At 44.9% G+C, this 26,251-nt stretch overlaps 2 protein-coding genes across 4 annotated transcripts in view; both read right to left on the bottom strand.

Moving 5' to 3' along the window:
- Nucleotides 1–822, bottom strand: part of TM9SF3 (transmembrane 9 superfamily member 3) — a 74,542-nt gene extending 73,720 nt beyond the window's left edge. Inside the window, exon 1 of the mRNA XM_067709853.1 lies at nucleotides 518–822. Coding sequence (XP_067565954.1) covers nucleotides 518–616 — 99 coding nt within the window. The 5' untranslated portion in view covers nucleotides 617–822. The remainder of the gene's footprint in view (nucleotides 1–517) is intronic.
- Nucleotides 823–6,603: 5,781 nt separating this feature from the next.
- Nucleotides 6,604–26,251, bottom strand: part of PIK3AP1 (phosphoinositide-3-kinase adaptor protein 1) — a 114,890-nt gene continuing 95,242 nt past the window's right edge. For all 3 annotated transcript variants that reach the window (XM_067709851.1, XM_067709850.1, XM_067709852.1), the window contains 4 exons: nucleotides 23,637–23,792; nucleotides 18,956–19,026; nucleotides 17,518–17,636; nucleotides 6,604–10,608 (listed from right to left, as the gene is read on the bottom strand). In XM_067709851.1, coding sequence (XP_067565952.1) covers nucleotides 10,551–10,608; nucleotides 17,518–17,636; nucleotides 18,956–19,026; nucleotides 23,637–23,792 — 404 coding nt within the window. In that variant the 3' untranslated portion in view covers nucleotides 6,604–10,550. The remainder of the gene's footprint in view (nucleotides 10,609–17,517; nucleotides 17,637–18,955; nucleotides 19,027–23,636; nucleotides 23,793–26,251) is intronic.

Raw genomic sequence — 26,251 nt, 5'->3', positions numbered from 1 at the left:
TCCGGTTTGGGCAGGAGGGGGAAGAAAAAGGCCGGTGAGCACCATAAAGTGGTGGGTATTTCCTGGTTACTGTAAGACGAGTAATACGTGGTGCATACATCTTCCGCCGTGTCGTAGTCCCCAGCAGCCCGGGCGCTGCTCCCTTTCCTGGGGGGCACCAGCTCCAAGCCTGGCTGCCTGCGGCCCCCACTCCCGCGGCCAAGTGAGCCCCGACCCTCAGACCCCGCTTCTTTCCCGTCTCCCAGGGCCCCTGGACCCAGGGGTGCGGCACCATTTAGATCCGGGTTGGGGAAGGAGGCCCAGGCACTTAGGGAGCGGAACCCTGTCCCGGGAGCGCACGGAAAGGGCTCCTCCCCGCTCCCGGGGTTCCTGCTCCGCCAGGCCCAACCGGAAGGCGCCCTCGGGCGGCCGCGGGGCTCGGCGGGCCGCTGGGCCCTCCAGGCCGCGCCGGGCCCGCCGAGGCGGTGGGCCGGGGGAGAGGGCCGTAGCGGTCGCGCCGGCCGGGAGCAATTCTCACCGTGTGCTCGTGCTCGTCCGCTCGGGCCCGGGGCAGCAGCAGCAGCAGCAACAGCGCGGCGGCCGCCGCCACGCCGGGAGCGCCCGGCAGCGGCCTCATCCTCCGCGCTCCCACCGGCCCGGAGCTGGCCCACCGACTCCTCCTCCGCCGCCGCTGCCGCCGCCTCCGCCGCGGCCGATTCGCATCCACGGGGCGCGGACAGACGCACGGGGGCCCGGGCCCAGCCTTTGGCTCCTCCGCGCCGCCGCCGTCACCGCCCGCTCCGAAGCCTTCCCCGCCTCCCGGCGCCTCCTTGCCTCTTCCTCTGACTCAGCCACGTCATCCGGCCACCCCGGCACACGCCGGAAGTGCCTCGCGAACCGGGGCCGCAACCGCCGCCGGCCGCCCCGCCCGAGAGGGACGACCCCCGCAGCCCCGGAGGACCGCGCGAGGGCTTGCCCTCCCGCCGGCCGCCCCTGGGTCGCGGGAGAGGCGGCGCGCACAGTGGCCCCGGCCTCGCGCCCCTCGCGGGTGCCTGGCCCGCGTCGCAGGGCCTAAGCCGCCTCCATTCAACTTGTGCAACCTAGGTCAAAACGCTTTACTCTTCCTGGCTTCATTTTCCTCGGCTGTGAAGTCGGGTAATGGTCTGACCTACCGCCTCTCGGTGGGGTCGGATCAAGTAGCCCTCACAAGGAGCTCGGCTCCCGCCGGGAATGAATCACCAGCTCTATAATCGTCATTAAGGGAGATTGTTAAACTGGTATCGGGTTGGATGAGTGTCTTAAAGTCAGTGAATATTTACTGAATATTTATTTCAATCTTGTTGAAATTCTTGTTCGTTTGTTTATTTATTGTTTGTTGGGTCTCCAGTGCACAGATATAAACACCTCTTAGAATCTAAGCTTTTCTCCTAAGCAGAGATCCTGTTCACTGACATATACTAGAACGGTGTCAGGCCCATAGCGGAAACTCAGAAGATATTTGTTAAATATATACATGAATATGGCATCACCATCTACACAGTCCTCTAAGCCAAAACTCTGGAAACTGGAGTCGGATTGTCTCCATCTCTCAGCCATCAGCAGGCAACAAGTTCTAGCGTTTGTTATCTTAGAAATGAATCAAGAATTTATTTTTCCTCTCCTCTGCCAGTAATAGCCAATCTTCTACACCTCACTCACTATGTATTACAGCAGCCTCCTACCACGATCCCTATCACCAATCTTCCCTCCCTGTTTATCCTCCCCAACAGGTGCCAGTGAGTCTTCTAAAAAGAAACCTGATTATATCACTCTCTTGCTTAAAACACTCCTTGAATATTGTTTACATAAATCAAGGAATCACAGCTAAGATTTTCATCTGCCAGGCACTATTCTGAGTACTTCACATGTATTGACTCAATCCTTATGCAACAGGCACTGTGAGTTATGTTCATTTTACAGCAATGATCGCTGAAGCCCGGGGGAATGGGGGGTTTAAGTGGTTGCTGAAGGACTGGATCCAAGCATCTGGTTCCAGAATCAGTCTTTCTTACTACTCATGGACTACCATCCATACAGTCATTTTAAGAAATGAAATAGAGGGGCTTCCCTGGAAGCCCCTGGTGGTGCAGTGGTTAAGAATCTGCCTGCCAATGCAGGGGACACGGGTTCGAGCCCTGGTTCGGGAAGATCCCACATGCCGCAGAGTAACTAAGCCCGTGCGCCACAACTACTGAGGCTGTGCTCTAGTGCCTGTGACCCACAACTACTGAGCCCTTGTGCCACAACTACTGAAGCCTGCACGCCTAGAGCCTGTGCTTCGCAACAAGGGAAGCCACCGCAATGAGAAACCCGCGCACCGCAATGAAGAGTAGCCCCTGCTCACCGCAACTACAGGAAGCCGGCACGCAGCAATGAAGACCCAACGCAGCCAAAAAATTAAATAAATTAAAAAAAGAAGAAGAAATGAAATAGACCTGTATGTACTGGCATGGAATGATAGCCGAGAGATAATTTTAAGTGAAAACACTTGAAAATATAGAGTATGATTCCATTTTGAATATTAGTCTACCCACAGAAAACAATCTGACAGATTATGACTCAAACCATTAACATTGCACATGCATACAAATATTTGCACGTATGTGCTACATGTGTAATCAGGAAAAAGAAATCCTAAAGTATACTCCTGTTAACATGCAGCTGCAGAATCGGATCCCAATTTATCTCCTCAGCTTCACCTCCCACTGATCTCTTCTACCTCAGGCTATAGCCCTATATTTCCCAAATATACCAGGTTCTTTTATACCTCTGTGCCTTTGCTCTTTTTTTTTTTTCTTATTGGAGTATAGTTGATTTACAATGTTGTGTTAGTTTCTGCTTACAGCAAAGTGAATCAGTTAAACATATATCCACTCTTTTTTAGATTGATTTCCCTTTGCCTAGAAAGGAAATGAATGGACAAACTTTGTTACTCGTTTTACAGGGCGAAATGAATGACCTCTTTAGTGAAAACTTGCATGATGCCCTCAGGAAGTTGAGCATCCCTTCTTCAGGATTCCAGTTGCATTTATGTCATAACTACCATAGTCCCATTTCCTCTTCTGTACTACATTCTGACCTTTGTTGATGGCAGCCAACAAAGTACTGTACTACTATTTGTTTATATCTGTCCCAGCTGCTGGGACAGTGCTTGTCACATCATAGACATTCAATAACTGTTTACTGAAGACATTCATAAGTAAAAAGTCGCATAGCATAGAAGGATTTAAAGAACACATTCTAGATAGTCTAAGACGCATCACAAAGCAGTACATGATTAATTGCTGAATGAATCATATGCCAGTAATTACAATAGAAATCAGAGGAGGCTTCTTATACATCTTTGTATATCCCCCAGAGCACCTAACACAGTGACTTCCTCATAGTGGAAGCTCAGTAAATTCTCTGTGAATGAATAATCACAATTTTGAATCAAGTGATGATGGGCAATTGAAGAACAAGCAGTGTAAGTGCTGAATAAAGATGCATGAGTAGTTTCTTGCTTAAACATCCATCACCAGCCTCCACAGATTTGAGGCAGTAAGCATTTGCTAGGTGTTGTCAGGTGCTCTAGGTTAGCAATTACTTTGGGGTGGGGAGGACACAAGAAAAAGTATGAAGTATTCACTTGGGGAGTGTAGACCTACAACCAGGAAACATTACACATAGAAGAGAACAGAGATTACAGTGTACAAAAAAGAACTGCACAAAATGTGACCAACTCTGCAAATGTTTGATAGGCAATAAGAGCAATGGGCGACACTCTCACCACTATTATTCAACATAGTTTTGGAATTTTTAGCCACAGCAATCAGAGAAGAAAAAGAAATAAAAGGAATCCAAATTGGAAAAGAAGAATTAAAGCTGTCACTGTTTGCAGATAACATGATACTATACATAGAGAATCCTAAAGATGCTACCACAAAACTACTAGAGCTAATCAATGAATTTGGTAAAGTAGCAGGATACAAAATTAATGCACAGAAATCTCTTGCATCCCTATACACTAATGATGAAAAATCTGAAAAAGAAATTAAGGCAACACTCCAATTTACCATTGCAACAAAAAGAATAAAATACTTAGGAATAAACCTACCTAAGGAGACAAAAGACCTTTATGCAGTAAACTATAAGACATTGATGAAAGATATTAAAGATGATACAAACAGATGGAGAGATATACCATGTTCTTGGATTGCAAGAATCAATACTGTGAAAATGACTACACTACCCAAAGCAATCTACTGATTCAATGCAATCCCTATCAAATTACCAATGGCATTTTTTACGGAACTTGAACAAAGCATCTTAAAATTTGTATGGAGACACAAAAGACCCCGAATAGCCAAAGAAGTCTTGAGGGGAAAAAAAACGGAGCTGGAGGAATCAGACTCCCTTACTTCAGACTATACTACAAAGCTACAGTCATCAAGACAATATGGTACTGGCACAAAAACAGAAATATAGATCAATGGAACAGGATAGAAAGCCCAGAGATAAACCCACGCACCTATGGTCAACTAATCTATGACAAAGGAGGCAAGGATATACAATGGAGAAAAGACAGTCTCTTCAATAAGTGGTGCTGGGAAAACTGGACAGCTACATGTAAAAGAATGAAATTAGAACACTCCCTAACACCATACACAAAAGTAAACTCAAAATGGATTCGAGACCTAAATGTAAGACCGGACACTATAAAACTCTTAGAGGAAAACACAGGAAGAACACTCTTTGACATAAATCACAGCAAGATCTTTTTTGATCCACCTCCTAGAGTAATGGCAATAAAAACAAAAATAAACAAATGGGACCTAATGAAACTTAAAAGCTTTTGTACAGCAAAGGAAACCATAAACAAGACGAAAAGACAACCCTCAGAATGGGAGAAAATATTTGCAAATGAAGCAACTGACAAAGGATTAATCTCCAAAATTTACAAGCAGCTCATGCAGCTCAATATCAAAAAAAACAAACAACCCAATCCAAAAATGGGCAGAAGACCTAAACAGACATTTCTCCAGAGAAAATATACAGATTGCCAACAAACACATGAAAGGATGCTCAACAGCACTAATAATTAGAGAAATGCAAATCAAAACTACAATGAGGTCTCACCTCACACTGGTCAGAATGGCCATCATCAAAAGATTTACAAACAATAAATGCTGTAGAGGGTGTGGAGAAAAGGGAACCCTCCTGTACTGTTGGTGGGAATGTAAATTGATATAGCCACTATGGAGAACAGTATGGAGGTTCCTTAAAAAACTAAAAATAGAACTACCATATGACCCAGCAATCCCACTACTGGGCATATACCCTGAGAAAACCCTAATTCAAAAAGAGTCATGTATCACCATGTTCACTGCAGCACTATTTACAATAGCCAGGAAGCAACCTAAGTTTCCATCGACAGATGAATGGATAAAGAAGATATGGCACATATATACAATGGAATATTACTCAGCCAGAAAAGGAAACGAAATTGAGTTATTTGTAGTGAGATGGATGGACCTAGAGTCTGTCATACAGAGTGCAGTAAGTCAGAAAGAGAAAAACAAATACAAAAAACAAAAACACGTATGTATGGAATAGAAAAACAAAATGGTTCTCAGGAACCTAGGGACAGGACAGGAATAAAGACACAGACATAGAGAATGGACTTGAGGACACGGGGAGGGGGAAGGGTAAACTGGGACGAAGTGAGAGAGTGGCATGGACATATATACACTACCAAATATAAAATAGATAGCTAGTGAGAAGCAGCCGCATAGCACAGGGAGATCAGCTAGGTGCTTTGTGACCACTTACAGGAGTGGGATAGGGAGAGTGGGAGGGAGACGCAAGAGGGAGGAGATATGGGGATATATGTATATGTATAGCTGACTCACTTTGTTATAAAGCAGAAAAAAGTTATGTCTGGAAAGTTCTGAAGTTTGCATTGATTATTTACACTGAGTGGCATTTCTCTTCAAGACTAATATGAACTTACTAAAACATGAAACAAATTTCCCACGGTTCTCAAAAAAAAAAAAAAGAGCAATGGGCGAGGAGAGAAAAGCAAACCCTATTTTGGTGGAGTATTTGGGAAAGTTTAATGGAGGGAAGAGCATGTAGGGCCATTAATTCAAGGAATATTTATTGAGCATCTATTATGTGCCAGGAACTCTGGTAGGTACTAGGAAATGATGATGATAAATGGCTTTAGGGGATAAAAGTCTGATAACAGTAGGCTTGGGAAGAAGGAATAGGAGATAAAATAACTGATTAGAGAAAAAGGAATATGGCTTCAAAGATTCTTGGAGGCTGATGACCCACAGGGCTCAAAAATTGTTAGGACTCAGGGGCACCATCAAAATCAGGGTTGTTCTGCCAAACTGGACAGTGTAAAACATTGATAAATCTTATTTCATCAGTTTCTTCATCTAGATTAATGATCTCATTCCCTGACACCAAAAAGGTTGAAGGGGAAAATGCCAGTGAAAGGAAACCCCTCCCAAATGGCTGTACAACTTCTTTTTCATGATAATTCTAATAAGACTCAATTGGTTAAAGAGTTTATGACCAGCAAATGATCCAGAAAACCAGAATTTCAACCTTTTATTCTTATCCTTAATAAACATGATCATCAAAAGTCTTGGTCTATAGATGACAACATATCTTCTGATTTCCATCTTCAGCTACCTTTTCTTTGAAATTTTATTTCTTCTTTCTACTTTATGTTTGTCTTGCTAGTAACTTTTCTATTGCTATTTACCACCTTCTACCTCTACTTTTTCTGTTCTAGATGAAGTGTTCTAGATACTGAAGAATTTTATAATTGGTCTGAATTCTTTCTTTAGGAAACAATCACTTAAAACATTGGTTCTTAGACCAAAGAGCAACTAAAGCTATTAATTTCTTTGTACAGTTCCCATTTCACTGTTTCTGACACATTTCTTTTAACTGATCTGTCATAACGCTGATACAGAGCATGGAATGGGAGTTGCCACATAATAAGATCCCTTGCTAATTAGGTGGTGAGTCTAGTAAGGTTGTCTCCCTCCTTCATCAGAATGAGGTATTCCCCACCAAGGGGAATTGTCTTAGTCCTAAACTTAAAGAGGTGAAGGGACCTGAGTTATTACTAAACACAAAACATTTTACTTCTCAGATGATGGGGAGTCAAGTTAAGTGAATTCAGCAAGTCAGCAGCAGTCCAAAATAAAATCCAGGTTTCCTGACTTCCAAGCCATGTTCTTTGTCTACATCATGCTAACTCTTACTGCATGGCTAGCTAACACATTTTCTCCTATACTGTGGGTTAAATGGGCTCTGGCGAGCTAGCCAAGGAACCTATTTATTACAGTTTCTATGAGAAAACGAATTCTGAGTTTTGCCTCAGAAGTCAGAACACATCTTTCTACCTCCCACTCATCCTCTTACCACTCTGATGAACATAGTATCTGGCCATCAGGAATGAATTAGGAAGGCCATCTTATATTCTTAATAACTCACCTGGAAATGAATAGAACACTATTTATCAAACCAAAGCAAATATTTATACAGGAAGATTCTTCAAAATTGAGGATTGATTTTTAGGATGAATCTTCTAGAGTTATCCAAATTAGCTACTTGTCTTTCTTAGAAATAAATCTGTTACTAATACTTCCTCAGCCAACCAGCTGCAAAACCACACACTATGCTTTGAAAGATAGCACAGAAAACCAACTTACTTCCAGGGGCAAATGCGAGAGGGATCTAAAAATCCCAGCTATTGAGGTGATGTAGGACAGAGTAGGATCTCTCTTTTTTAATAACAAAGTGAGACAAAAGAGGGGGAGAGGGTAGGTAACTTAGCTTGACTTGTAAAAATATTCACTGAAGTCATTTACATACTATTACTTTGCCTAATTATGGCAAAGCATTAGGGATTATTCACATCATTAAATACATCAAGTTAAATTATTTGATTGCAATACAAACCTCCTGTTCAGAGTCTCTCAGTATTCATACTGTGATGCTCATATAGTTGGGTTGTCTGCTCACAGGTTTTAACATAAGATGAAGGAACAGTGCTGGCCTGGGAACTGGAGGACAATGTACCTTGCACAGTTAGAGGCAAAGGCAATGGCAGTGAATATGACCAATAGCTTCACTGTCTATGAGCCAGTTTGTAAAATCTTGGGGAAGGATGGTGGCCACACAGCTGTCTCCCAAGGCATCATATAGAGAACTTTTTAACTGTCTCTTTGGACACCTAGCTACAATTTAGTTTCTGATTCTCATTGTATTTAAATTCATGGTTTTGTTACATAATGTATTCCTAAAAATGTATACAAAAGTTGAGTGTGTGGAAGTTGAATAAATTTACATTATAATGGGTGGTTCTGTTTCTAGAGAATGAAAAATTTCACCCAAGCATTAGAGACATTCTTTGATAACATGGTCCCAGTGTTTCATCCAAATTTTTCATTTTCCTCTTTTACTTTTACACACAACCAATCGTTTTGGATGTTCAGTGAACATTCAATGAGGATTTAAGACTTGTCATTTTTGACGTGGCACTCCTGATCATTTCCTTCTGTGTCTCAAGTGTGTGTCACATTTATGAAACCCAGGTATCTCATAAGCACTTTTAATTTTATGTTTTCCACTTATTTTCATATAAGAATATAAATGCAATAAAATATTCCAATATTGCACAGTGATGTGCATACAAAGATGGTAACACCATTGGCTGGGAGCAGATTTTGCCATGTTACTGATCTAAATGCTAGTTAACCAAAGAATGTAAAAAAAAAAAAAAAAATCTAAATTTCCCATCCAAAAGGGAGCTTAGAGGTACTAAATATCTTTAAAAGTATATCTTTTATCAAGATCAAATGTGCTTAAAACAGAGCCTATCAAGAAGAGGAAGGATAACCATACCAACCTTGTATTTCTCTTCTCCTTTTATCTCATATCACCCTATTTCTCCCAGATAAGTGACCAGGAGAGTAAAGGGACCATTGCAAAATGGCTACTATGTGCCAGGCATTGTGGTAGGTAAAATTTCCACAAATACTCTCTTAATGGCCGGCGCCAATAGTGTATTTTATGTCAGAAAAAAACAAAACAAAACAAAAAAACAGAAAAACAAAAACCCAAGATCTCAGAAGCTATTAACTTCAATAAGTCCTTGTTTGCTGGACTGAGGAATTCGATTGAAAAAGAACCATTGATCATTACAAAAGGACCCAATAAAACTGTACTTAACTGGATCTTTAATAGTATGGCTTTTATATCTTTGTGTGGGATGGAGAATAATTTCATGGAGAAGCACCAGATTTCTGATAATTTTTAAAGAAATAGGTCTGATACTAATTGTACTGTATGTTTAAGCATCAGTTAAGGGCCTGTGCTTTGAAGGTAGATTTATGTGCTAGGGACTCAAAATTAATGATATGTTTAAGGCTCTACATTCTCTGCACAAATTTCCCAAGCCTGGTGGTAATAACGTGTATATAACGAAATAGATAACTATTTCTACTTTAAGTTCCTCCTTCTTCTTCTGACCCATCAGCAGAGTAAAAGTCAAGGGTCCTCCTCTCTCCTATGGCCAGAACTAAGATCTATTGCTCTGCATCTAAGGGTGCAGAGCAATAAGTGGGGTCCCTGGCATCCCAAGCTTCTGGTTCCCAACCATTTTTTAGATGTTCTTTGGTAGCATCACTGTTTTGCAAGCATACTGACTTATAAATGCTCCAAATACTTGATAGTCCCATACCTGGGAGATATGGAAGAAGGAAACTTCTGGAAGGCCAATAGTCAGTCACTGACCAAATTTCTACATCTGCCCATTTCTTGAGGGAGAGAGCTTGGCTATTTGGAGATGGAAAGTATGGTGACCTGATATCAGCAGGTCCTGATTCTAGACCCACCTCTTCGTCTAACCAACTGAGTGTTCTTGGTTCCAGGCTTCTGTGAAACCTCAGATTTGCCTTCTATATAAAAGGAGTTAGGACTCATCCCTCTCTAAAGTCCTTTTGAGTTTGTTGTATGTGACTAGCCCTGGCATTTAAACACCCTCCTGAAGCTACAGAAAAGCTGAAGAATCATTTAAAAATTAGGACATATCTTCTTACTTGAATACTGTAAGTCAAATCATAATCACTTCTAGAAATTAGATTGGACTAGCAAATAAGTAAGACCTAATATAAGTACATTTCAGTAAAATCACTTGTAATGTACATTTCTGAACAATCTTTTCAGGCTCCTGACATGCCAAATTAGAGGTAAGTATTCCAATTAAGTCGTCATCCTTTTGGCAAACAAGAATAGGGATCAATATACTTGATGATGGTGAATGAAGTCCTTAGTTTCACCTCTTTGTGCCTTAATAATATCTTCTTCAAGGAAAGCCCAGACCAGCAGGGCTGCGACAATATCAGCAATGAGACTGGGTCTTAAGGTCAGCATTCAGGCCATAAAACTCAACATGAAGACATCATTAACAGGCTGAAAACCACAAGTCTCAAGGTCCCGAAGTAGGCAGGCTTTAGGAGGTGGAATCAGCGACCTCTGGGTGGAACAGGTGGAGGAGGATGGAAGGTCTCCCTGGTCGGAGGCCTGAAATGAAAGATAACACAATTATTATCAAATGAATTTAATTAACTAGTTCTCAGGCATCCATGATTTGTTGCAAACTTGGTATACTATGCAAAGGACATGTTCTTCAATTAACAAAAGTGGAGAAACATACGGACCTTTCAGTGGCATACATGCTAAGCTGTGGCTTGCAATCCTAGCTGCACATCAGAATCACCAGCAGAGCTTTGAAAAATAACAGTTGCCAGGCTCGATCCCAGACCTATTCTATCATAATCTCTGGAGGATAGGGTTCAAGCATCACAACTTTTAAATAGTGTCCCTCCTTCAACCAGTTATATTAACCATGTTGTTTATTTTCTGAGGCTTTGACATCTGGGCCCTGGCTGATCCTGGAGGGCCTGCCCCTCCTAGGGAAAGCTAATTCCTAGAGATAGCAAACAACCTGCAGTGAGCACACCTTTCACATGCAAACTAACCAGTCCAGAGCCCATACTCCAACCATGTCCTTTAATGGGACTCTCATATTCGGGACCACTATCCACTGCCCTAATCACCCCAGGGCCAGGTGCTAGACAACTGGAGACAGCCCCTTTGCCCCGGAGCCCGCTGAAATTATTCAAACTAGCCAATCCTTAATCTGCCTAGCCTGCCTCACTTGTTCCTTCCTGCAGAACCCAAAATAAAGGCTCTTGCCCATGTTTCTCCCCTCCCTGACATTTCTCCTGCCTAAACCTGGGGCTTTCCTGTGTGCCCCACCCCGGCATAATGTGCCCCCTCCTCTTGGGATCTAGGAGCATAACAAACTCCCTATTCAAAGGCAGTCGTGGGGCTTCCCTGGTGGCGCAGTGGTTGAGAGTCCGCCTGCCGATGCAGGGGACATGGGTTCGTGCCCCGGTCCGGGAAGATCCCACATGCCGCGGAGCGGCTGGCCCGTGAGCCATGGCTGCTGAGCCTGCGCGTCCAGAGCCCGTGCTCCGCAACGGGAGAGGCCACGGCGGTGAGAGGCCCGTGTACCACAAAAAAAAAAAAAAAAAAAAAGGCAGTTGTCTCCTGATCTGCTGACCTTGCCATACCTAAATAATAATAAAACCTATATTTTAAAACTCCAGTGATTCAAATGTGCAGCCAGGCAGGAGACACACTGCAGTGGGGAGGTCCCTTGAGAGGACTTGAGAATTTCTGAAGTCGGCTTCTCACAACTACTTCCACCTGGGATCACTAAGGGTGTTGTCCCAACTCCATGTCTGCTTTCCTAGAAGCCTCCCTCCACGTTAGTCTAGGTGGTTTTTGAACGGTACTAAATGACACTCCAGACAGACCTGGGTGAATGTATTTACAGAGGGTTCAACAACTACAGATGGTATTTCCTCATGTGTGCTGTAAAACCAATATTTAATTCTCTTGGAAGCAAGTCAGTAAGTCAAGAAAGAGAGCTTTGTCAGGTGCTGTAATTGAACTGTGCTACCCTGGAACTGCGTACTTGAGGACTGAATGAATCAATGAGTAAATATTTACTAAATGTCTCTTGAATGCAAGTTTGCGTAGGTCAAGGAAACGACAAAAGAGTTGGGAAAAGACAGGCCATTTCAGGAGCCAGAGAGGGAGGCAGAAGTAGAAAAGAATAACAACAGACATCCTCAGGAGGGTCTGCAGTGGCACCTGGGAGTAGATGGTTTTGTGTGGTTGTCTCTTTATCCAGAGAAAACAAATGGACGGTCTCCTTCCATTGCCCGACCTGCCCTGCGAACCATGGGCTGAAAGGAGAAAGCTGAAGGACAGTCAGGTGATACCACTTATCACTTGAGTAAGCTTAGGCTGGCTTCCTTGCTTCCTTGCTTCCTCTCAACAGACATTTATCTACTGTGCATCTACTCCTGGGTGTGGGATATATCAGCAAGTAAAGTGGGCATGGAACTTTCCCTTAAGGTGCTGAGAATATAATGGATGAGACAGACAACAGGGAAAATCAGTACGCTGCACTGAAAGTTTTGATAGGGCACATTCAGAACCTATGAGAACGTATGGCAGAGGCATTTATGCACACATCTGGAGAATAAGTTCAACTTCTCTGAACCTCTTTCTCATCTGCCAGACAGAGGTAAAGATACCTATGTTGGAGATGTAGGTATCTATATTGGAATTGCAGATACCTATACTGTGTGAGATGACAGTTGGAAAGTGGATAGCACTTTTGGCTTAGAGTAGGCACTCAAGAGGTAAAGCTAATAATTTTATTATTATTATTAAAGATGTATTCTTAGAACTTTTCCCCATGTATGCCCCATAAGCCTTACATTTTACCTTCCATCACAAAGAGGGTCACGATTCCCTACTGGTCCCTCTTCCTCTGCTGCCCGACTCTGCAGTTGGGGCGAGTCTACAAGCAAACCATCTCCACATTTCATTCTGATGAACAACCCAGCTAAGGATTGGAAGCCCCATCTCAGGGAAATGGGTTTGTGATTATAGACATATCAGAACCATGAAAATAAAGGTTATTAAATCAGAATCAAGTGGTGGCCTGTGGGGGAGACGGCCTCTCCAGGACGCTGGGAAGTTGGAGCTGGAGACAGGATTGTCCAGTCCAGAGACCCGGGCACTGGCTGTTTTCTCCTCCGTGTTGAGGGTGAGGTCTGTGCTGATGACAAGTTTGGTTCAAGAACCCAGCAATCCTAATGTTGGTTACATTCTTTTAAAGCAGGCCTATTATTTAGATGGTATGCTTTTGTATGATCACAACATTGTTAAAAATATCTTTAAGCTTCCCTATTAGTAAACAGCCTCCGGCCCAAGTCCCCTTACTCTCTGACCACTACCCCCCATCCCCCAGGGACTTCACAGATCTCCTTACAAGTCAGCAGCTAAAGGATTAACTCTTGGTACTCCAGGAGGCCTTCAGAAGTATGTTCTGATTTGGCAGTACCTAGGCTACCCCTTAAAGGGGAATGCATAGATTGTTAGTGATTGGCAAATCACTAGTAAATGTCAAAACATATTAAAAAACAAGGGGGCAATGGCTCAGCAAGATGTTGGCTTCTTTTTTTTTTCTCTACTGGCACGACTTTACCTATGAAGAGTGTGATATTGTCAGCTGCCCACTCTATAGGGACTAATGCCCTGCAAGGGAAATGCCATGCAAAGATATAATGCATCTGCTCCTGTTCTTGTCACCATCTGCCTTTCCTAACTTTGAAGTATAAATATATTAGGAACTTACAGCGGGTGGGAATGTGAAGCTTCTTTCCACTAATCTGTAACCCACCTGCACTGTGGTACACGACTTGATGGCTAGCTGTCAACCCAAGCAGTAGCAGTCTATCCATCCACCCATTCACTCACTTGCATGATAAATATTTGCTAAATTCCTAGCAGGCGCCAATTACCGATTTAACTCCATTCTGTGCTGGGGAGAGTAGAAAAAAAATTTTTTCTTATCAAAAATCTCTAGGGACTTCGCTGCAGTGGTTAAGAATCCACCCGCCAATACAGGTGACAACGATTCGATCCCTGGTCCGGGAAGATCCCACATGCTGCGGAGCAACAAAGCCCGTGTGCCACAACTACTGAAGTCCCCGCGCCTAGAGTCTGTGCTCCCCAACAAGAGAAGCCACCACAATGAGAAGCCCGCACACCGCAGCGAAAGAGTAGACCCCGCTCGCCGCAACGGGAGAAAGCCCAGCGCGCAGCAGCAAAGACCCAAAGCAGCCAAAAATAAATAAATCCATAAAATTTAAAAAACAAACAAACAAAAACAATCTCTATTCTTTTGAGGTTTACCATCTACTTGAGGAGACAGATGTGTAAACAAGGGCCACAACATGGCATGAATTATAATGGAGGTATTTGGGGAACCACAAGAAGGTTCACTCTGAATAGGAACATCAGGGAGGCTTCACAGAAGAGGTAATGTTTGGACAGAGTCCTAAAGGATGTGTAGGAATTTTCTAAGCAGAGATCGGAAGGGTAGGAAGACAACATTCCAGGCAAAAGGAACAGATTGAGCAAAGACAGCACGAAATGACACAGCCCACTAGGAATTCTTAAGGGGGAAACATCAGTGACTACAAGAGAGGGGTGGGACTCAGGGCAATGGCATGCTAAAAAATAGAGAATTAAATTTAAGGCTTTCATGCCAGGAGGTGCCATCGCCAGCTATTTCTGCTCTAGAATGGGCACTCTCTGGTGCAGTGGAGGAGGGACTGCCTGGAGGCAGGGAGGTGAGTGTGGGCCTACAGGGATGAACTCAGGCACTGGCAGATGGAGAGGAGGGGTAGATCTGAAAGCTGCAAGGGCAGCAAAATGAACAGAGCCTGGGGCGCTTCGAGGGAGGCAGGGATGGAGGCTGACCCCGGGGGCAGGCGCTTGGGGAAGAGAGAGAATAGTGCCACGTCTCAGGCTGGGGAATGGTGAGAAGAAGGCAGTTTGGGGCAGAGGATGGCAGGTTGGATGATGAGTTCAGTTTTGCATGGGCTGCGTCTGAGATCTTGGTTGGACACCTGGTGAAGTTCCCAACGAACAGTAGGAAACAGAAGGCCAAGGTACAGATGGCGATGGAGACTTGGAGTCATTGCTGACAATTCAAGCTCTGGGGACAGCATGCAGAGTGAGAAGAGGAAGGGACCAGGGCTGGAGAGAGTGATGAGCAGGATGTGCTGTTTGAGAGAAAGGGGGGGTTCAGGAGAACATGAGTGGGGAAGAGCGGCCAATTCCCAGATCTGGAAGTGGAGTGGAGACCACCAAGGTCAGCCTCCCCTCCTGTCCGTCAGTAGGTCAAGCATTCAGGAGAGAGGCCCATTTTATTCTTTGCTCAAACATCTCCTCATTTTATTATGAAAATTACATACACCCTTTCAGAACAATTGCATCTTTTCCAATCTTCACACCAAAAATGCACCCAAACCCCGTTTCTATCAGAGATTTCTTTGCAAACACCATTTCTTTAGTAACATATGTTTTCCTCCTTTTCTCTCCCCATCTTTATCACAACATGCTTCCAGACTCCCCCAAAACAATTCATCTGCCATCTCTCTTTACACATTAAATGCATCCCAGTTTCCAGCCTTTAATTTCTGGAACCCATTTCCCTGGTTGTTCCCTCTCCTGTAGACAAAATCCCACAGAGTCTTTGTAGCTATATATTCGAGACTGACATTCTTTTTAATCTTGGTACAATTAGATAACTGCCTCCAAAGTCTTTACCTTCAGGAATAAAAGGTCTGAGATCTTGTATCTTCTCCCATGACACCTGGACCTCCTTGGACAGGTGTAACAAAATGACTAAAAGACTGGACCCTGGAGTCAGGCACACCTAGGTTTGCCACAGACATAAAGTCTCCATCCAGTCTTAAGCCCCGGTTTCTACATCTGCAAAATGGGATAACACTAAACATCTACCACCTAGAGTTGTGAAGAGAATTAAATGAGCTAATGCATTTAGTGTGTTTAACAGAACACCTGACACATAGTAAACGCTCAATAAATATTAGCATTTATTACCACAATTGCTCTCCAAAAACACCCCTCCCCAATCCCCAACTATATATAATTTTCAAGCAACAGAACATTATGCAAATTCAGGTGATTGGACTAGGTCATCGCTAAGGTTCCTTCTAGGGCTAATGTTCTAATATGTGAACTCTATTCTACACCAGGGAAACATGCTCCGTGAGTGTGAAGCAGCTTGGGACCGAGGGAGGCTTGTGTAGCAAGTGTCAGTACGTGAATGTTGCTGGGAGCACACGGAAAAGCGGTAATAGCAAGGGGAGAAATGGAAGGATCCTCAGCGCAGGGTCAGCTGCTCTTTCCAGAAAAGCGGAAGAAAAGCCTCCTTGTGGTACTTTCTCAACAAATTTCACTGATGAGGTTCATTTGAGTTACAAGTTTCAAATTGGAAAAAAAAAAAAAAATCCTAGTTTAAAAAAAACTTCATCCTTTTAATCTCCCCCCACCCTCCCCCACCCCCCACCCCCCCACGCCACATTGTATTTCAGACATCAAAGAATTAAACTCCCAAGGCAAGCCTAGGCTTTTATTCCCAAAGGCTCCTTTCTGCCTTGGCAGACAAGCTAGCTTTGACCACCTCTTCTGTGACTCCAGAAGACCTTAAAAAGGTTCCTGCCAGAAGCCTGAACACAAACAAAGACATACATCAGAGCCCCATAAGTCAGTCACACTCTTTTGTCTAATGCCCAGTTCCAAACCTCCATAGGCTCATCCTTCTCATAAAAAACACTCAGACTGTTGGGCTCTTACTAAGGGCCAGAAACACAATACTTACGACTCTGTGAGGAAGTTCATTGACTATCTCCGTTTTTTTTTTTTTTTGGCCACACCACGCGCAGCATGAGGGATTTTAGTTCCCGGACCAGGGATCAAACCCGAGCCCCCTGCAGTGGAAGCTCAGAGTCTTAACCACTGGACCGCCAGGGAAGTTCCTACTATCTCCATTTTATGGACAAGGAAAGTAAGGCACATGACAGTTAAATAATTCATCCAAGTTCACAAGTGGCTGCCGGAGACTTCCCCAGGCAGTGTTTCCCCACCACCACACCTTGCTGCCTCTCACCTTTATTTCCACTCCCAATTCCTTCTTATCTCCTTGTCCCCAAAAGGCACTGTCTCTACTATGCGGCCAAGGGAATTAGTTATTCGGGAGCTGACTTCTAACCAGATAAAAATTATGCAAAACATTGACCTTTACCGATGTATTTCACTGACAAAATATTGCATTTGTTATTTAGAGTATGTGCAACTGAATAAAGCATCCCTCAAGTTAATGAAGAGTCCACATTGAAATGTGTCCAAAGTATGCATTTCAGTGAGTCTAGCTCTGTGCTTATTCTTAGGTCATTTTAGATGTCCCCAGATCCTACACTCCCCTGAAACTCAGAGAGTGAGGAAAAAATGTCCCGTCAGCTTCGATGTTACCTCTGTGAGGCGGCTCGGGGCGGCACCCTGGGGGGCCTCTCAAGGGGCATGATGGGTGCGCTGTCCACTGGTGGGGGGCCTGGGCTACGACTTCTGGCAACCTCGGGGGCTTCATTATCCTACAGCAAAAAAGATGAGAAAGAAGGGTGAAAATCACATTAAGCAACAGCATAGTTGGACACACTCCATCCCACAAGCTCCTCAGCCCTCCCCAGGCTTTGGCTGAAGGTTACTTACTGACTGATAATCAACCCAGCAATACCAGGGCAGTTTTCCACTGACACTGACTCCCAGAGTCACTGAGGAGACCATCAGACCCAAATTATCATTAGCGATTCGAGCTCTTGTTCCTCACTACTCAGTGTGACATGTGGGCCACCAACATCACCATCGCCTGGGGGCTTGGGAGAGCCACAGGGTCCCAGGCTCCTCCCCACACCTGCTCCATCAGAACCCACATTTTCACAAGATCCTACGTATTTCTTATGCATGTTAAAGTTTGAGGAGCATTGCTCTATGTAACCAGATAGGGCTGGAGAAGTTTTATTTTTAAACAAAAGTCTCTTTTTGGGACAACAGAACGGTGACTGGTCCTCAGTCACAGGGTCATACGAGCTGTGCACTGGTGGGCGGCCCACCCCTAGGACCCTACCTCAGGGAGTCTCCTAGGTTGGCAGTGACCCACGTGACCTCACCCGCACATCCCAGCTGCTGGTCACTGGATCAGGATACACACCCTGACCCAAACTGGGCCTCAGCCTAAGGCAGCAACTTACACTCTGCTCAGAGACCTTGCGGCTCTCGGGAACTGTCTGCCGCTATCCATGTGGAGAAGCAGAAAAGGCCAGTGCGCAGTGAGAGAAAAAGGAGATACCCACAGGGAAGAGGAGACAAAAGAGCGTGTGGCCTCGGCGGGTACAGTGAACAGCGGCTCCCGCTGTGGCATGCCCCGCTCCTGACCCAAGCCCCGAAAGGTGACCACTGCCCCTGGAATCCCTGATACTCATCCAGTTCCCTCTCACCCCTTTTGGCTCAACCCTTCCTCCTTCCCTCTCTTCCTTTCTTCCCCTCTTTTTATTGAGGTGAAATCCACATAACATAAAATGAACCATTTTAAAGTAAACAATAAGTAGCACTTAGTACATTCACAATATTGTGCAACCACCATCTCTATCTACTCCCCAAACATTTTCATGACCCCCCCAAAGGAAACACTGTACCCCTTAAGCAGTTTACCCGCATTTCCCCTACCCCCAGGCCTGGTAACCACCAATCTGCCCTCTGTCTCTACGGATCTACCTTTTCTGGACATTTCATACACACGGAATCCTACAGTAGGTGACCTTTTGTGTTGGGCTTCTTTCACCTGGGTTTCCATTTCCTGCAGTGAAACGACCCCCAGGACAAGACATATGGGGGTGCGGGCCCCGGCTCTCACCTCGTTGTCCCCCTCCATCCCGCTGCTCACACTGAGGAGGCTCCGGGTGCTGGATCGGTTACTCGCGCTGCCTAAAGGGCGCAAACAAAATCAGCTGGACAGTGGATTGTCTCAAGGTAAAGGAAATTTTGCAGAACTCTAGCTCTCACTTACTGATAGAACCAATACACAAGCTGTGCATACGGGCTTCTTCAAAATGCTGCCATCTAATAACATTACCATGTTATTAGAGTTCAGTTTTTCTTTCAGCATAAAATGAAATGGTTCATCTTTGTATTACCACTTTTTGCCTTATAGCTACCATTTACTGAGGGCTTACCTCACGTTACATGCTTTAAAAGCACGACTGCAGTTAATCCCTAGGAAAACCCTACCCGATATTAGAGCTCCGATCTGACAGACAAGAAAGCAGAGACGCTCCAGTTCTCACGTGTTCAGTGGTATTTCTAAAATCTGCAAACAGCTTTTGTCGCTAAAGTTTTTTTTTACCTATTTAGAAATTACGGCACGTGCGAGTATCACACATGTATACACACCTTCTAAAAAGGTGCCAGTGTGACACAAAACACAAAGCACAGATTCAAAAGTTTAACTTACACGCAGGGTAGGAACTGTGCCTTATGTGAGTTTAGGTGCTCAAGGATGTAAGTTGGGGATTTATCACCTACCTCACTGAAAGAGCATTATCCAATAGAACTTTCTGGAAATGTTCTGTTGTGTGCTATCCAATTTGGTAGCTAGTAAGACACATGGCTAGTGCAACTGAGGAACTAAATTTTATTTAGTTTTAATGAACTTAAATTTAAATAGCCACATGTAGCTAGGGGTTACGGTATCGGACAGCACAGCATTAGAACTAGCTCAAGAACGTGATTGGTCTAGCAGTGAAGAAGGAAGAATAACAGTTAATCAACTAAAACTTTGACTTTAATTTACCAATATTGCCTTTAACCGTATTGCCAGATCTTAGGTCTGCTGAATTTCCACTCAAAATAGCTCCTCATCATATTAGTTTACGGGTAAATTGCCTTAGTTTTGACTTCATTATGGTACCAACTTTGACCTAATTAATTTAGATGTTAGCTTGACGAGAGTCAGTTAAGATTATAATTTTGGATTGTTTCTCGGAGGCAGATTTTTAAATTTAAAATAATGTGTTGAAAATATTTCTAGAAACCAGGGGATTCAGAGTTAGTCTATTAAGGAGCACGTGACCCTGTCTCTTTCTCTCCAGCTACCCACACATAACACTGCTTGCTCAGCCAGAATGTCCTTTTCTCCCTGCTCCCCCCAGCCCACCCCTATCCACAAATTGAAAAGCTCCTGTCCCCAACGCTCAGGACAAATGCTGTCGAAACCTTTCCAGATCCCCCCAAATGGAAGTAAACCCTCCTATCCACGGGCTCCCACCCCTGTGGAGCCAAGCCTCCCACGTCATTCATCATTGTTCATCCCCTTCCCTTACAACGAACCAGACTCCTTCCAAAGTTTATCCACTAGGAGGGAGCAAAAAGCTGTCCAGGCACTGGCTCCAGGATCCTGGAAATTCGCACCAGCCAGCTCCCCTTGTCCCTTCCCTTGGTGTTCTTGAATTTTTAACGCCCACCCTTTGGCTTTGAGGCTTCGCTCCTGGTTTATCAGCCCTGGCTGGCCCTCTCCTCTCTCCAAGGCTGCTGATCTGCTTGGCCACAACCTGGCTGGACTGCACCACTGGTAGGAGGCTCTGGCCCCAGCCCCCATCATCTTCACTCTTGCTGGGGGAAGGGGGCAGTACCCAACCCCTTGCCAGGCTTCTGTCACCAGGGAAGAAGGATCAGACAAGCATCTAACTGGTACTATATTTATACCTTCTCTCCTCCATTATAAGTCCCCTGAGGACAGACCCTATTTCTTTTTCAGCTTTATGTCTCCAGTATACAGTCTAGCTCCATATGCACAGGGCTGTCCTCAATATTTGGTGGAGGAATGAATGAGAGAAAAAAAATGACCCTATATATATGACCCTTAAGAAACTTGAACCAGACAACTTAGAAGAAGGTCAATGGTCTTTCTGTAATGAAACTTCTGTTCTCTTAAACATAACACTAATATTTTGTGCTTAAAATTATAGTCACAACCAGATTTAACCTGCAACTGTTTTCCTGTAGTTCCCAAGAGATGACAGCTGCACCATAATAAAATAGTGCTGTTTTTAGGGTGTGACTCCGGGGGTTGAGGGGCAGTTGGTGGATCAGAGCTGGGCCATCCTCACTCTCCCTCCTTGCCCTGGAAACTGTTTCTCTTTGGAAGGCAGTATGTCCCCATGGTTGAGCACACAGAGAGATCTGGATGTGAATCCCAGATGCCCTGCTTAATTTCCAAGTGACCCAGGGTAAGATGCCTAACCTAAGCCTCTGTTCCCTGGTCTCACAGCACTGCTGTATAGAGTGAGACTGCACGGTAACAGGCTTGGCACAGAGCCTGTAAGCGCAAGCATTTGATTAATTACAGCAGCTATCATCATCATCATCGTCACTAGTCTCAAAATGGCAGATCATCCACTAGTGACCCAAGGGCTCTCACCTCCAGTGTCCACACCTTTGTGTAGCCTCTTCCTCACCTCCCTCTCGGCTTAGCCATGTGACTTACTTTGGCCAATGTGACGTTAGCAAGTGTGACGCAAGCCAAAGCTCGATAAGTACTTGCACACTGGGGCTTGTCCTTCTGGAATGCTCCCTTTATGGATCTTGTTATCATACAAGAAGTTCAGGCTATTGAATTAGAGGCCATAGGTGGAGAGTGAGAGGCCATCGTGGATGCTCCAGCCCATGCCAAGCTTACAGCTGAATACAGTCACATGAGTGACCCCAACTGACCACAGGGGGTGGAGGTGAACAATTCCCATTTGACTCCTGGCCAAGTTGAGAATCAGACATAAATAAATGATTATGTTTCAAGCCACTGCATTTTGGGATAGTTTGTTACATAGCAATAGATAACTGTGCAACAGGGCCTGGATGCAGTCTACAGCCACAGAGTAAAATAAAATCCTCTGGTCTGTCATTTAATAACATTTTCTACCCCAATAAGATAGCCATCTCTGGGCAGTGCACCACCATACAAGGTAAGAAGCACAGTTTATGCTTTCCAGTCTATTCTCACTCCAAGCTAACTCAAAGTAAAACATACGCATAAAATGGTTTAAATTAATCTGAACCTGAAGTGAGAACTCTGCATTCATCTTGTTAAATTTTCCCTTCCCGCACCCCAGAAAGCCCTGCCCTCACCCCAAGAGTGTTTACACCACGTCTCCTCTCCTCTGTGACACGTCTGAGCCGGCTGCCTGCCTGTCCCTTGCTTCCTCTGCCACCTGTGATCACTCCCATTTCTGAACTTATCAGAATTCTCTAAATTGCCTAAAGGGGGGGTGATACACATGATCACCCCCATAACGTAAGGGGAGGTTTTCTTCTCTGTTAAGTCTAGGCTTTTCATGTGGTTGTATGATATGCTTTGGGTCTGTTTCAACAGGTAACAGTGGCAGAGAGAAGAGCTGGGTTCTACTCTCATTTTGCCATTGACTGACTGTGGGACCTTGGGCAAAACCCTTTCCCTTTCTGGGTTACAAATACGCTATTAATAAAGTAAGGAGGGGGAATAGTTCAGAGGCTCTTGACCTAAGTCCATGGATGGGCAAAATTGTGTGTGTGTGTGTGTGTGTAAACACATGCATGTGCATTTTTATAGGAAGCACATCCAGATCATATACCAGACTCTCAAAGGGCTTTGTGATACAGAAAAGATTAAGAACCCCTGGGTTAGGTGACCTTCCAGTTCCTACATCCATGTGGGGGTCTTCCACCTGACGTTTAAGGAGACGTGAGTCCTGAAATTCAGCTTGTCTCTTGCTCTTTCACTTCTCTCCTAGCTGTTTTGATAACACTGAAGTGTTTGAAAGCAGCGAAACTCGATCTATTTGGCTTGTGAAGCTGGTGTGTCTGAAGTCAGCTAATACCCCCCTGGATCTGGAAACAAAGCCCCAGCTCCTGCCTGCACATCAGCGTGTATTGCCTTGTTGCAATCAGACTCCTATTCAAGCTGTCAAGCCAAAAAGAAGACATTTCCCAATTAGATCCTCAACTTGCCTCTAAAGTTGGAATTCTCAAATCCGAGTTCACTGTTTTCTAATGTTTCTGACTTTGTGCCCTTTCCTTCCCCTTCCCACAGATGAAGCAAAAAGAAAAGTAGGCAAGAGTCTTAGCCTGGATTCGGTCCACCTGAGTTCAAATCCCAGCGCTACCACTTGTTAGCTATTTAACCTAGAGGAAGGCACTAAGTTTCCAGTTTCCTCCTTGGTAAATAGAGGTGATAATACCTGTCCTGTAGAGTGATTATGAGAATTAAATCAGAGAATCTGTGGAAGAGGCTTAGCATATAGTAAGTGCTCAATAAATACTAACAAGTATTATGATTAGGATTTTTCATTTATAAAAGCAATAGAGTAATAATTATCATGCAATCTGGCTTCACGGGATATTTGTATAAAGGATCTTTGGCGCCCTGAAAAAGGCAAACCTCACAGGTTAAATGTCCCCCATTTCTTACACCTCCCAAGCCCAGATCAGGCTCCAAGTAAGATCTTCTGGGCTCATAACAGAGCACATTTCCAAGGCCCAAAGGCACCTGCGGGCCACCTGCTTACTTGCTGTGCTGGAGGTACTGTCTGTTTTCCAGTCTCCTCGTCTTAGCTCTGTCCTTGGGGGAAAGACGCTTTTCCTGGGGCCACTCTCATAGACTCCAAACTCCACTTTCCCTGGCAGGTGCTGTGAGTGCCGAATTGGGACTGTGATCTCCAAGTCTGGAATTAGAGGGAAAAGAGATAAGGTTTAAGGCACCAGGATGCCATTTACAAAACTGCTGGGCTGCTCTCTCTCCACCCACCTCCTCCACCTGAATCTGGAGGGTGCCTGGAGGGGAGGGGAGGGGGAAGGAGGAGGAGAAAGGGAGAGGGAAGAGGGTGGGGGTCCTGTCCAATTCAGCACTGAAACTCCACTGACTACTGTGTGGCAACTGTTGACAGAAAGTTGGGGTGGAGGAATGTTAGAAAGGGCAGAGAAATGCTTTTGCATCATGTAGAAGAAAGAACATGTGATTAGGGAAAGAGGCCGGGGCCCCGGCTCTGCCACTCACCAGCTGTGGAGCTTAAGTCAGTTGACCCCTCTGAATCACTTCCCTTTCTGAGGAGGGGTTGCGAATGCCATTGATTGTAATAATAGGTTATCCTGTGCATCACGCAGAGTTCTAAGAGCTTCCGTATTTTTAGCTCCTTGAATCCTCCCGAAACCCATGAAATAAATACTATTGTCAACATTCTCAATAGAAACTAAGGTACAGAAAAGTGAAGTAGCGTGTCCCATGTCCCTGTCACACAGTTGGTAAGGGGGACAGCTGGGATTTGAACCCAGGCTCCAAAGTCCAGGCCCTTAATCACTACTCAGACTGCCTCTCAATCCCTTAGTAAGTGATGGATGAAGGGTGGGTGGTCCACAATGACAGCAATGATCCAGAGAGTTCACGAAAGGAGATCCATCAGGCCCATGAAAGATTTGGTGACTTGCACAGCTCATCAGTGGTTTGAGACCCCACAGATTCATAAGGGTAGATTATCCCTTTGCCCTGCAAAGCGTTAACCTAACCTCTTTACTGGCTTAGCCCTGCCCAGTGGTTGGTCTTTCTTCCTCCCTAGATTTCCACCCCTGGGTGCTATGAGCAGCGAACAACTCCAGCTGACAAGTGGAACAAAACATCTGTGCGGGCCCAAACCAGCTTCCTCTCCAGGGAAGTGTGAGAGCCAGGTGATCTCCTGTCACAGGGCTCCCCTTGAGGCCCTGGACCTTCCCAAGCCCTGGGGCGGGGTCTCTGCGAAGAGGTGTAAGTGCGGGGGGGACTTTTGGGGACATGTGGTCTCATTCTCAAGGAACCACTTCCTCCTCGCCTCTCCTCTGCTAGGGATGGGTGTGGCAGGAAGTTCAGGGAGCGCAGCGGCAGGGGTGGCTCCGCTTGCCAAAGCCAGAGGTCTGCCAAGAAGCGTAAACGGGTAAACAAGCGCAGGTGCGAGGACAGGGTAGACCAAGTGTGCTCAACATTCAGCGTGGAGAATATTAAAACAGTGGACTGCTGGTTTGCATGAGCTCGAGCTTTCCTCATCCTAGAGACTCTGGTTCCAAGCGTAGCGTCTGGTCCTAGTAGTAACCCAGCTTTCCAGGTCTCGGTGGAACACAGATCTTTTTCATGTCCTTGGGCTCTCTTGCTTACAATTGAGCAGTGAGTGGAAGCACCCACCCAAGCTTGGAAGCACTTGGGTGGAGACTAGCCAGTGTACCCACACATGGGTGTGAGCCCATGGTGGCTCAGAGCCCAAACAGGTGACACTTTTTTCCCCCCCAGCTTTGACCGAGCTGTTTAACAACAGTCTCTTAAAGGGAGGTTCCTGTCTGCTTAATTCACTTCAATGAAGCAATTTTCGACTCTGAACAGTTCGAGGAGGAAGGAAAGTAAAATACACAGGAAAAAAGTTGGGAGTCAACAGTTCAAAAAATCAAGTAGAGCCAGTCTAAGTGTCTACAAAATCCGGATATTCTTTGAATAAAGGGACACTGCCAGGAAAAATAATTATCATCACTATACTGCGTAGTACTTTTGCCAAAGTGCATTCACATGTGTTACTATTCCTCCCTTGAACTTTGCTACTCCATGAAGCAGATAAGCTGGGTGTAACCACAGATGAGGAAACTGAGGCACAGAGTGGTTAAAGGAAAAGACCTGGATCATGAAGTGATTCAGTGACAAAGCAGGGATCAGAACCCAGGCCTCCTGGGACCCAGCCTGCTTCTCCAGGTCCCGCCGTGCAGTGGCCACAGACACGCCCAGAACACGAATATTGATATTCTCCTCCATGGGGCCAGGCCGTTCAGCAAGTCGGGAGTCAGCCAGCCCTCCTCTGATTTCCTACACCATCAGCGCTCTGCACCGTCTCAGCGAGAAGAAAACAACTCCCCAGGGCTGAAGAAATACTGGCAAGTTATTATGAACAATCTGTTACTTTTTAATCGTCCCTGGTCTTTTAACCCAAATTAAAGAAAAATCACCATTGTTTTTCTTTTCTAAGGCAAATGAGGTTTCCAAATGAATAGAGTCAGTCCTTGAGTGGAGTGGCCTCCATTCCTGGAAAAGGTCCTTCAAGCAGAAATGCCATTCATCGGCCCTAATTTTCCTATAGGTCAATGTTATCCTGTGTCGACAGTTTTCAAATGTTTT

Source organism: Pseudorca crassidens, chromosome 16 (genome assembly GCF_039906515.1).
Source record: "Pseudorca crassidens isolate mPseCra1 chromosome 16, mPseCra1.hap1, whole genome shotgun sequence".
In the NCBI taxonomy this organism is placed as follows: domain Eukaryota; kingdom Metazoa; phylum Chordata; class Mammalia; order Artiodactyla; family Delphinidae; genus Pseudorca; species Pseudorca crassidens.
This window is presented reverse-complemented; position numbering and strand designations above follow the sequence as displayed.